Source organism: Ostrea edulis, chromosome 10, assembly GCF_947568905.1.
Source record: "Ostrea edulis chromosome 10, xbOstEdul1.1, whole genome shotgun sequence".
Taxonomy (NCBI): Eukaryota; Metazoa; Mollusca; class Bivalvia; order Ostreida; family Ostreidae; genus Ostrea; species Ostrea edulis.
The window spans coordinates 17,894,186-17,908,004 of NC_079173.1; the positions used below are offsets into that span (position 1 = coordinate 17,894,186).

Here is a 13,819-nt window from a genome sequence, read left to right on the forward strand (position 1 = left end):
AAATTCCAGACAAGCTACCTGGTCCCAGCTGATATCGCGATCACAATGCACTCGACTGCCTTATGATCCCTGCGTTAAATAGATAGTCGTATTAAATAGATGCAAGATGTTAAGGGTCTTCGCTCAACTCAACAGTCACACCGTAAAATATATTACAGTTGTAAGATGAACATAAATCGTAACTTCAGTTTACAACGAAATCTTGAACTCAAGAAGTTATTCAAACCCAAGCCTGGTCCTTTAATGATGAATCCGTAATACGCATGCCTGAGCCATACATGATACCCCTTCCAGAATCTTTCCCTCAAACTCCTCTATTTACATAATTGATATTTTCAAGTCTAATATTACAAACAAATTAATTTCCTAAATAAATTATAACAGGATAAGCATGCAATAAATATAATTCCTTATAGGTGTAATGTATGTAATATACATGTAGTGCCGAATTATGAAAAAATATTTAACAGAAATACTTACTCTTACACTCCATGTCAACCCTCGGTTAACTTCACCCTTCGGGCTGATATCGGGATCCCGGATTGAGAAAGAGTGTGAATTCTATATTCATCATACATGTATATACTTGAAAAGTGAGCAATTTCATCTTATATTTAAATACTTACATTGATGTTGTAGGGGTAAATATCAATATATTAATGTCATATATAAGCTAAATATGTCATTGCTTCAAGTATATCGAATTCTTTGTCTTTTTTTGGCGATTTTACTATGAAATTTACATGTCATGCATATAGGATGAAAAAGATTTTAAGTTTGCATTTGCTCGCAGATTATATTACAATAAAATATGTTCCAACATAATCTCTGTATCCCAGCAAGAAGCATGTCACGTGTTCACAATTCTGCCCCGATTCCCTATATGAGAATTCGAACAGCTAAAAGAAAAGAAAACATTATAATAAATTGAGCAAGTTGATCCCGGAAAGTTCACGTACATACCAGTTGTAAATCCAGTTTTATCCACAAGTTTACGGTAGTAATGACTTTGATACCATAATTTGATTAAGTAGTTATTGCATTCATACATACTTTATTTCCTCCCTTAGGAGATTATAAAGAAAATACATCTACTCCGGATATAATGAAATTCAGGGGACCAACCTGAATTGTTCATTATATCCAACGCGTTCAATATAACCGATGCTCAACTACTCAAATATTGCTACCGGGGATTTATTTTAACTTCAATATAACAGATAGTTCAATATAACCGACTTCAATATAAGTGGAGTGGACTGTAGTTACAAATACATACAGAGAAGAAGACCTATGTCCACACTATAACCAAAATAGAAAAGAAAAGGATATTCCTAGTTGTACACACCAACAGATGAGTACACGCGGTAACAGCTGTCTCTATTAATGCCCAGAATCATTTAATATATGTAAAACTTATACGGTACCAATTTTGATGCACCAGATGCGCATTTCGACAAATAATGTCTCTTCAGTGATGCTCAACCGAAATGTTTGAAATCCGAAATAACTATGAAGTTTTAGATCTAAATATAGCCAAAAACAGCGTGCCAAACAAGTGGAGCCAAATTCGTCCAAGGATAAGAGCTATGCATGAGGGAGATAATCCTTAATTTTGAAATGAATTTCTAAATTTTATAACAGCAATTAAATATACATCCGTATTTTCAAGCTAGTAACGAAGTACTTAGCTACTGGGCTGTAGAGACTCTCGGGGACTAACAGTCCACCAGCAGAGGCCTCGACCCAGGGGTCATAATGTAAAACTTATACGGTACCAATTTTGATGCACCAGATGCGCATTTCGACAAATAATGTCTTTTCAGTGATGCTCAACCGAAATGTTTAATATATATATATATATATATATATATATATATATATATATATATATATATATAGTAATAATTACTGCGGTGAACATCGGTAGTATAGGGCTGTGCTGCGCACCAATTTAAAGTTCAGCAGACGACATGATGTAACATCCATCTGATTTAGAAGTGTAGATATTTGGCCACCAAGAAGAACAAGGTGCCATTCAAATTCCGAGAGCCCACAGAGTTCTGCACACAGTTCGACACTGAAGCTAGTAACGATGGCGTTCCACCACTGTTCTCATATGTTGGCGGTACTTGAACATGAACAAGACGAATGGTAGAAAACATCCGTGAACGAATTACGATATAAATGGCACAAATGAACAAGGCACATGCATACCTGTGTATATTTTACATATGAATTTGCAAAGTTCAATGTTAGCTAAATTCCAAATTGTCGCATGTTTTATAGCTGAAAATATTAGTCAGAATAAATGGAAATCCGGACTGTTCAATCCTCAGTTGCCGCTGGTCTTGGTGATACAATGATTCAGTTTTTCTGGATATCCTTTTCCAGGATAACTTATCGGGGAAGAATCCGTTGCCAATCCATGTACTTATATAATTGGTAAGATTGTATGTTTGTAAGGATTTAATAACGTCTGGAATAAAACCATATTGGACTTCTGAAAGGTTTTGCCAGTAAGAATATAATCGGGTCAAGAATATTTTCTTTGGTAGAGTGTATATGTCCATTCGACAAAGCCTTCTTAAGAACATTAGTTTTCTTGTATATATTTCTGCGCTGATGGGCAATTCATCAAAATATGACTCGCACATATCGGATCTGCACAGTTTTGGTAAATTCAGAGATTTTTTGCACATCAAATGTTGAAAAGTGGAAAGGTTTTGGCGGTCTGAACAGGTCAAATTATCCATAAAGTACTGTAGGCATAACGATTGTTTTATATAGATAAGATATAGTCATTGGGTTGAGAAAATGGGATCCTATGTCAGATAGTGCAAAAAAGGATTTTCTGCCTTCTTCACAGGCTCTGCCTATTCTTTGAGAAAGTTTGAATTTCTAGTGAATCACAATACCTAGGTGGTTATAGGATTCTTCACATGGAATTGATGATTGTCCCAGATGCCAAAGAAACTTTGTTATCCATTTTACTTCTCTTACCACGGAATTTCACTACGCACGATTTTGATGCATTGAAGGAAAATTGCCACTTTTTCCGAATATGCGTATGTAATATCTAACAAGGTTTGGAGGGCAATTGGGGATAATCCAATACATGATATAACATCTGCCAATGAGGGACAGCTGCTCATAACGTTAATGACGCCTGTATCAGGACTACTTAACTCTAATTCATCAATAAGATCGTTAATATAAATAAGATATAAATATGTAGACAAAACAACACCTTGTCGTACACCTTGATCAACAGAGAACCATCTAGACTGAGTTTGATTTACAATAATAGAACTAGATGTTCCTTGATGACACTTATTAATCAGTGACCAGGTTTTACCTTTCATTCCAACTTTGTATAGCTTTATCATGAGGCCATCCCTCCAAACAGTATCAAAACCCTTACACTGCTATCCAAAAAAGCTGATATAAACATTGTTGCCTTGATCTACAGTGTATATTATGAAAAATTCTAACTTTTAAGAAAATACAAGAGAGTATGAACTGTGATGCTTCACCCAGGCATGTTTCGTGACCCGCTACTGCGCTTCATGAAAAGTGTATGCCGTGTGACGCTTTGCAGTTCATACCCTCATACATTTCCAAAAATGAAGTTTATTTCTTGTATTTACATTCTACTTTCAGTCCTGTCGGAATTTCCAGATGTTAAAATAGACATACTTCATTTACAATTGCAACGTATGAGGAAATGGCTATTATTACAATTTGTAAAGATATATCAAACGTTGGTTATGTAAATGTAGAGATATACACTTCATACCGTAGTTTAGTAAGGGTATATGGAGACGATTTAGATTGTTTTCAAAATGTTTGATACTTCACATTATTTAAGTTTGTATACACGTAAATTCAGACAAAACCTCCAGTATCATTGGAAGAGAATCCGATCATTTTTTGATCGACATATTTATCACAACTCTTTCTTTGCGCACACAAACACTTTTTTATTACGGAGTACCCACGTTTATATTTCTGCTCCCCTTCCACTCCATAAAGAGCACTGGTTCCTCCCTGGATAATTACAACTCACTTTACGGCACTTTCTCCCATTAGCGAGTTGTACAAACAAATCATTGAGGCTCCACTGGTCGTGAACGTTTCGTGAAGTCGTTTCTCGTTTGAGTTTTGGACACATAGGAATGCTTGAATGCAGAGGATCACAGCGCGATGACCTTGCGCAAACTTCGCTGTCATTGTACTGGTGTGTCGGACGAGATGGCTGGGGCCTGGGGATAATTCGGGTATTAGTCAGAAGGGAATGATACGAGAGGTTTATTGTAGTTGGATCTAGAAATGTTCAAAAGCTGAAAGAAAAACCAAAAGACGATGTTTCAAATCTAAAGAGAATTTCCCAACCACTGTGCTTTTGCGTGCAATGCGTGTTCTGTTGTTCGAAAGGATGTTTCATAATCCTTATAAATTTAAGTAAACACATGCTTGTTCATCCATATAACATAAATTTCCAATAATGCCAAAGATCCTGATTGAATATGAATATTCGTTTTCATGTTGAATATTAGTAATTTCAAATAAAATGATTATGTCAAATTTGCCTTAAAAACAGTTATCACCAAGTTTCTGTGTAAAATAGTTTCTTCCATTCTGTGAGGTCGTAACAAAAGTGTAAATTGTAAGCATCATTTAACACAAAATTCCACTCAGCATCGAGTTTGCTCGACCATGATTTTAGGAGGATGTGCATCATTTCAGCACATCAACAAAAGTATTCCATGCAGCATATTCCCATATGAGCTTGCTATCATTCTGTTTTTCAGGTTCAGGGCTTCACATTAATGATTCCCGTTATCTACGTATAAAGGTTGGGAGGGGGTATTCCCCTCTCCTCTGTTTCTTCACTTCACTCTCCCTTCCCTTTTCTCTATATTCTTTTATACATCTCACCCTCCTATGTACCTTCTGGTTTCATATGTGCAAGCATACTGTATGAAGCAAGTATGCTGACATGAAGCGTCCCTCATGCATTTTCAAAAAAAAAATCTATTTTTTTTAAAAACTTTTATTTCGGTTGGAATTCACAATCGTTAAAAGACCCGTACTATATTTATTAAGATCCATGCGCGTATTGTTCACATTCACGAGGAAATGCCTATAACTTTATTTGGTAAAGAGGTCGAAGACAAAAACTTTGGAAATGTAAATATAAAAGAGTACATTGCCATCACTTTGGAATTGTGGAATGTATTGTAAACAGATTTTAAATAAAATTTTAAATAAAAACCCTTAAGAAATAAGGTATGTGAAGCGATTACTTGGAAGAAGTGATCACTGTTTACCAACGAAATCGTTCCATAAAATCTGAAAATTAGGCCTAGATATCGAACCTCCACATATGGAAACAGGCGCTTGGATGTGGCAGCAGCTACACTCTGGAACTCTCTACCTGGTACCCTTCGCCGTTGTCAAAATTTGAACACTATTAAAAAGCATTTTTACTTCACATTATTGATGTTTTGCTAGCATAGTTATTTTCTGTCTTAATGCTACTGGAATTTCCTTTTACTGCTTTTATAACATGCTGTATCATTTTTATTGTGTGCAGCGCTTTAGAGTGGTTACTTATAGTCATATAAGGCGCTATATAAATATTATCATCATTATTATTTACAAACGTACGTGAAAGATTTTATTCATTCTCACAATGTTTTGTGATTACGTACCTTCCACACACGTGTAACATGAAAGTGTGAGGAGGGTTCTTATTCCGAGCAGTCGTCTGCTAGATTGCATTTCATACAAATTCTTCACTTAGAGCGGCAATCGCAAAAAAATTTGTTAAGACAGCCTAATTAAAATTAGATTTTATGATCCGCTCGCCTGTTGATGATATTAAATTAGGTCAAATTGACCTACATGTACGTCTATTAAACAATTTAAATCTGTTACATCGGAGGACTTTCGTGGCAGTATTTAAACAATAAAAATTTGTTGGACATTTTGACATATCCTGTACATAACATTTTATGCGAATGTTTTAAAATTCTATTTCTAATTTTCAATGATTTATTGATATGTGCTTGATAATGTCATACATGATTGATTATTTTTGCCATTTGAAACTTCCGTAAAAGAAGCAGATTAAGCAGATTCTATTTTGCGTGGTAAGATGTTCCATGCCTGTCTAATACGACTTACAAACCCCCACATCAGGAATATCCTTGTTAGTTTTGAATTATAATTATTTTTTATTTTTTAATGAATTTGAACATTTAACCAGTTTGTCAATCGGCCATTTTAAGTACAGGCACCTGAAGTGTGGATAGCTTGACTATAGATGTTATGTACATTTCTCCCTTTCTAGAATGAAATAATTTTTATGCAGAACCAATATTTCATCCAAAATATGTTAATTCCCCACCGATCACCCTCACTAGTCGTTCTGAAGGTAGAAACTGACTATTCAGAACGACTTATGAGGGTGATCGGTGGGGGGAATAACATATTTTGGATAAATTATTGGATCTGTATAAAATAATTTCATTCTAGAAGGGGACATAAGATCTATACAAGCTATCCACACTTCAGGAGCCTGTGATTTTAAGTACATATATATCAAACTCCCACCCTGTTCGTTTTACTTTACTTCGAGAATTCATCACTCATATTGAGTCGCCAGCAGTAGGACCACAAATTTAGACCTATGCTTTGCGCTCAGGGCCGTAGCAGCGAAGGTTCTCTTTAACGTACGCTGTGTCAACGCCTGCTGCGACGCGTGACCTCCGTTCTTAACGGCGAGGGAGCAATCACTACCTATATTAACGCTGTCATGACAGAGCGAGGCTCGAATTCACGACCTCTCGGAACCTTTCGAAGCAAACGCTATATCACTAAGCCACCACGGCCGGTGTCCTACCAATGTGATATCAATGCCACACATAACATAGAGAATACAACTCGCTCTTCTAATTTCATTGATTTAGTTTATGCTTGTCTTGAAATCTTTAAAGATAAATATGGTGAACCTAAAACCGTCTCGATAATCGCTCTTCGATTCCTGAATTTTCTGACAGTTAACGCTTATGAAATATTACATTTTGCATTTGAGTATATTACGTCAAAATAACAGTCAAAGTTTTGACAAATATTGCAGGATCCGAAAGGGAATGCATTATTTGTAAAAGCCCTGACTACTATTTTGACAAAGTATACAAAAAATGTAACAGTATCTTACTATTATATGCTAACTGTCCATACTCAAACGCAGTATTGATTATTTTGTTATTTTGTGGTAGCAAAACCACCAAAAATGGATGCTATCTCATCATTTTTGTGGTAATCCAATATCTGGGCATGTTTGCTTTTTAATGGTTATATCAGTTACTGGTAAACTTTAGTCACTATATACAGTGTATATAAACAGTTGTGTAACTTAACCACGTAGCCATATGTGTGTATTCCGCCAAGTTGGATAGCTCAGTCGGTTAATGTGCCGACTACTGATGTGTAGATCGTGGGTCAGAGTCCAACAGGGGGTTTTAATTAATTTTTTTCTAAAGACTACTTTCTTCTAAAACTGCATTTTTTGACCGAATACAGTAAAATTTTATTTTTTCTTCTTCAAAATATCATGATAGTGTATGTATATCCGTGCTCTGTGTAAAAATAGCAGGATATCGAATTCCCAGTATATAGGCAGGGGCGGATCCAGGAATTGTGGTTACAGGGGGTGCCACTTTATGAGGCAGGGGGTCTGGTGGGGGCCCAGGGGGCGAAGCCCCCGGAAGCTCCTGGATTTTTACAGGTTTTATAGAGCTTGAAATACATCTCCTATTTAGTCATTTGTACTATTTTCTATCATTTTTTTTATAAGGTGAAATTGATAAAAATGACGCAAATTTTAAGGGTTTTTGGAAAAAATTAAGTTCTCCCAATACAGTATTTCAAGAAAACAAAAGATTTTATTTATTTCTCCGGGAGTGGATGAAATTATATCTTCTTTTATCGGTTAGTACATTTTTCTTAACAAGATACCACGATTTACCTTAAATTAAAAATTTTTAGGGGGGGGGGGGGGCGTCACTGATAGGAAGAAACTAACAAGAAGCAGGGTAATTACTTATCATATCGAAATGTATGTACAGAACATGTAGAACACATTTCTTACATTAACAGAATTGATATACACGTGTGTGCATGTTCGTCACATTAAGGTAGGCGCCCCACATCACATCATTATATTCATTTACATTAGCAATGCATGAAGGAAGAAAAAATGGCCTCGTCAATTGGTGATGGGAACACACGAGACATTTGGCTCTTCTGCGACAAAACAGAGCTAGAGTTATCTTTCTTATCCTGTGCTTTGATTTTTTTTTTAAAAGAGAAGAAGAAGAAGAAGAAGAAAAAAAAAGAAAGAGGTATACTATCTAAAACACGAGAAATGAAAATACAAATATCAGCAAAATTTGTCTATTCCCTTTAGATTTAATTGCAGCTGGGTAGCTCCGCAAGTTAGCGTATCGACTGCAAATAAGAGAGAAAAAAGCGTATCGACTGCTGATCTGTAACTACAGATCGCGGATTGAAGTCTAGCAGGGTTACTTTTTTCCAGATTACTTTATACCAAAACTGCCTTTTTTGACTAATTAAAGTGAATTCTGAAGGTTGTCAATTTTTAAAATATTGTTCTACGCAGCCTTCACTTTTCATCCATATCAAATTTCAAGGGTGTAGTATTCCTCCTTAAAGGGACAGGAAAAGCCACTTTGTTTTATATTCTTACCAAAAAAAAAAAAAAAAAAAAAGACTCCAAATGAGTGAATACAAATCATTTCCTGTAAATGATAACAAATTTATTCATTTATTTCTAAGTTTAAAACAACAATAATCTTTCATTTTTGCTTTATGGATAAAAATATGTTGCCTCCAGTGTAACTTTTGACGAGCATGCAATCATTTCAATATCTATTGTATGAAACAAGATTTGAGAAGTGGCATGCGTAGAATAAAATCCCAAATGATCACATACTAATCAACGATCAGTTCCTGCTACGTTCGCCTTACGGCTCTTTGAACAGGCAGTTTATCTTGATTCTTATATACACTGAAACAAACAGGAAAATAGGTATACAGGCGAATAAAGATATAACGCAGTGGATAAATAATGATGCAAAACAGCGCTAACACCCGCAACATAGAGGTGTCGAATCCACATACTAGATTTAAAAATCATTCAAATACAAGAAATGACCAACGACACGAACAACTCGGTAAGTCCTAATAAGAACGACCTGTCCCTTCCTCTGGACAAACGAAAAAGTTTTACTAAATATATGTAAAATATAAATAAAGGGCCAGATGAACACGGACCCCTGGACGCATCAGTGGTGGGATTAGGCGTCCAGGAAGAGTAAGCATCCCCTGCCGACCGGTCACACCGAGAGCCCGATAAGATAAGTCGTATATGTACGTGAATTCAAATTTACCACTAAATACAAAAATTACGTGCAAGAATCTGCATGGTCCAATACAATAATGAATAAGATTTGAAAACTCAAGGCGGAAACGAAATTAGATGAGTTGTGCTTGAGTTGCTGTTTTGAAAGACAGAAATACGTGAAAAGATTCAATAGTGTTACGATTTAGAAACACAAGTCGATACTCACGGCCGAAACGAAGTAAAGTTACACTTTGAAACACTCTTTTGGAAGACAAATTTACTTGAAAGACCAAATTGACAGCGAGTTCTTTTTATATCAATAATATATTTATTTTTAACGATAGAACTTATGCGTTAGGAGAAGCTAGACTTATTTCAATCCCAGCATACACACAGGCTTCCTGTTACGTTTTTAGTGCTTGCTGTGTGGATCAGGATTTTTACATTTTTGGTGCCGTAGACACACATAATAGTTATCGGGTTTGGAGTACTATAAATTGTCACACCAGTAAACAATAAACAAGTCGAAGTGGCATGCAGCAACACAACGTTAAACGGGTTTGTAACGTGAATAGAAAATGTTCAATAGTAGCTTGTGTAGTGTAACATACCTCGCCAGCGAGGGTCCTGAGGGCCTACAAAGTAAGCTTCAGGAATGCCTTCAAGAGGCCAATTTAGACCATTTTCCATACATGACTGTAGCCCTTGCCTCTCTCGTCGTTTACCTCTACATCAAGGCGAGCGGTTTTAAACATGAGGATGTGTGGATTAGTCCAATGACCATTTTCAGAGATGGCGAATATCACAGGCTTTTGACAGGAGTGTTATATCACGCTGACGATACACACTTGGTGTATAATCTAGCATCATTTGTTACTAAATGTGCGCTTCTTGAGCAGCGGTTCAAACCGTGGTATGTGTTATACATGGTGATTATATTCACCGTGTTAAGCAGTTTGTTTTGTACATTTCTTAGGATTCTGTCAGCATGCATTAACAAGAACAGGAAGAAAGGACTTGTTCAAGGATGCATAGGGATTTCGGGTAAATAGATCATTTACCATTTACTAAATCCAATATAACCACAGGGGCTTGTGTAGAAAAACCAAGACCCCCACCCCGGATGCATACATCTCCACCTGTATTTTCCATATGAGCTATCTTGATTTTTTTCTATACAAGCCCCTGTGATCTGACGTACCAATTTGCCGATTATTTTTTGAATATACATTGTATGTAATTACATATTTTATTTTTAGTCATAGAAAATTTGTTGCAAGAAAGTAATAGATCTATTACATGCCTATCGTAAGTTTTATTTTATAGGAGTGGTGTTTGTAACAGATCTGAATATTTACATGCCTATGTAACTTTTATTTTATAGGAGTGCTGTTTGCCTTGAAAGTTGTTATTTCTGACTTCACCAAAGAAAATGAATTTATGTACTGGCTAGAACTAGCCGCCGTACACATAATGACATCGGAAGCGTGTTTCACAAGTAGGTTTTCCTCCCCCCCCCCCCCACCTCCGACAAAACCGTCCAGTTTACAATGCTTAATGTACCATCTTGTAGAGCACCTATCAGTTCAGTTTATTCTCTGAAACCATTAATGGTGCATGAGGAACAGCAGCAATATATGTATATAATAAATAACACTAATCAGAGGTATATTATATAAAGAAGAATAAAAACAAAAAGTAAATACACCTATAAAAGTTTAATATCCAATGCACTCTTTCAAACTGTGAAAGGGTTTTTGAAACTGAATATTAGCAAGGACATTTCCCCATACCGCTTGTTCCTACTAATCTACTGTCATCTATTCACTTTACATTCTGTGGGTCATGTAATAGTAGTCTGTCCTCACAGCGCAATGTTATTTATTATGTACATATATATTGTTACTGTTCCTCATGTACCATTAATGGTTTCAGAGAATAAACTGAAATTGAGCAAGTCAGACTGTCCTCACAGCGCAAGTCACGTGGTTAAAAATTGTCCCCATCTCTCTCTCGATCCCTCTCTCCTTTAAAACTGCTTTTATTGGAAATCAGTTCACAGAGTGAACAAAATGTATTTTAAAAAAAATATTTGATTTACGTCTTAATTTAATTAAATGGTAGATCTACATATTTTTAATTACAGGCCATCTTGGTGGAATATTAGTTGGTGTATTGTATAAATACAATATTCTTCAACGCATAATGAATTTTGGAAGTCTTGATGGGTATGCCATGCGAGATAACGAAGCTGTCGTGGGTACATAATAATATGCAAGGTTCCAGTCTGATGAAAACCGGTGACGTGGTTTGTTGGGAAGTGACGTGGTTTGTTGGGAAGTGACGTGGTTGGGAAGTGATGTGGTTTGTTGGGAAGTGACGTGGTTTGTTGGGAAGTGACGTGGTTTGTTGGAAGTGACGTGGTTTGTTGGGAAGTGACGTGGTTTGTTGGAAGTGACGTGGTTTGTTGGGGAGTGACGTGTTTTTTGGGAAGTGACGCGGTTTGTTGGGGATGACGATCGATGAGAATTCTGATCGGACTTTATATCTATGGATGCTGAGTGACTGTTCCAGTTAAGAAAGGCTCACTGAAATGTTTACAAAGAGCAATTATACATACATTTATAGTTTACTCTTTGTCAACAAAGAGATCACAAAACCATTTACACTAAAATTTGTGAATACATGTACATGTGTATTATAAGATATTGCAGTAGTAATATATAGCTATACTTTTACCTTCAATTCGTATACTAGTCGTTCAAACAATGCATGCGTAGCCTTTTGAAAAGGCGTAATAACGCTTTTTTGCGTTATTATGCCTTTTTTCGCGCTATAATAATAACACCCTTTCACTTTGCGTTATTACGCCTTTTTTTCTGCATCACAACGCCTTTCTAATTATTTTCCTCCATAGTTTGATCCTAATAGGCTTTCGTAGTAACCAAAGGATAATGAACAATTTTGAAGGATTTTAATCAACATAAATGGTTTTTGTTAAATATTGACGAAAGTGAAGTAGATGAAATTCACACGACTGGTATGTGATTAGAAGTTGTCTTTTTTTTTTTTTTTTTTACTCTTGAGACTTTTTAAAGAGTTATCTGCCCTTTGTAAAAATAAGAAAAATCTAATTTTCTAAAAATGTGTATGGTGAATGATTAATTTTATTTCATATTTTCATAAAGAGAAAGTTTATGTAACTTTCTACCAAGAGATTTAAAAACCTATCATTTCGTATTAAAATATTTCATTAAGACATGCTCTTCCGATAGGCTTCAATGTTAAATTCTAGGCGAAATAAATCAAGCAGTAATTAAATTTTGAAAATTACTATGGTGGATTTAATGACTTATCATTTTTGCTTGATAAACCCTTCAAAATGATATCATGATTACAAAAATCCAAACGTGACCGCCAGGTTAGAGTGTTTGCCCCGCATGCGGAAGGCCGGGGTTCCAATCCCGGCCGCGACAGACCTAAGTCGTGACAGTTCCATCTCCAAATGCTCGGCATCAAGTGTGAATGTTACGGGTCCTCGGAGATGAACTTAAAAACGGATGCCCCGTGTCACAATAGGTGTGGTACGCTAAAGAACCCTCACTGCTAAATGGCCTAAATTTGAAGCCCTTCACCGGTCTTGGTGACGTCTCCATATGAGTGAAAAATTATCGAGCGAGACGTTAAGCAAGATACAATACATTAATGGATCAGTTCATTTTCAAATTGATAAAAACTGAAGATTTAGTCTTCCAACTGGTGAAATGAGATCAATACAGATGTAAGGTACACACACGTATCATTTATTTCTACATGTATATATGCAAATCATGCATACATTGTACTGTAAGGCATCCAGGATTATAACGCACGTGGGTATCAGAACGACACTGTGTACCGTAAAAACAATAGATGATTTTCATATGACGTATTTTGACCCCGAGTTATTCCCCTTGGCCACCATCTTGTAGGTCAAACTGGTGGATTTTCCTCTTTGGGCAACCAATTTCAAACATGTAAGGCAGAACTATATGGGGGGAAACCTTTGCAATATTGCAATTATGAAGTAAAAGATGCATTAACAAATGTATATTAATAAGAAAAACAGTTTATCTCCACCTCAGTGACCAGAATAACAAGGCTGATTTTGGTGGAATAATGAAGGAATCCGGGCATGTTAATCTACAATATGGCAGCCAATGGGAAATAACTCTTGCTTAATCGCTTCAATGGAAAACCATCTATTATAGACTTGTGTATCATGTACGTGCGATAAAAATTCACATAGAAATAGGTTGATTGGGGATATCTCGCTCCACCCTCGCGTCTAAATTCTGGTGACACCGTGATCACATGATATGGAGGATACGTAACGTGAGAGCA

The 13,819-nt window shown here is 36.0% G+C and overlaps 1 protein-coding gene across 1 annotated transcript; it reads left to right on the top strand.

Annotated features, from left to right (window-relative positions):
• The first annotated feature begins 9,930 nt into the window (after positions 1 to 9,930).
• LOC125665226 (rhomboid-related protein 4-like) lies at positions 9,931 to 12,181 on the top strand. Its single transcript, XM_048897860.2, has 3 exons — positions 9,931 to 10,480; positions 10,821 to 10,934; positions 11,583 to 12,181. Exons 1-3 carry the CDS (start codon positions 10,015 to 10,017, stop codon positions 11,702 to 11,704), a joined length of 702 nt encoding a protein of 233 aa, XP_048753817.2. The 5' UTR covers positions 9,931 to 10,014; the 3' UTR covers positions 11,705 to 12,181.
• Positions 12,182 to 13,819: the final 1,638 nt, after the last annotated feature.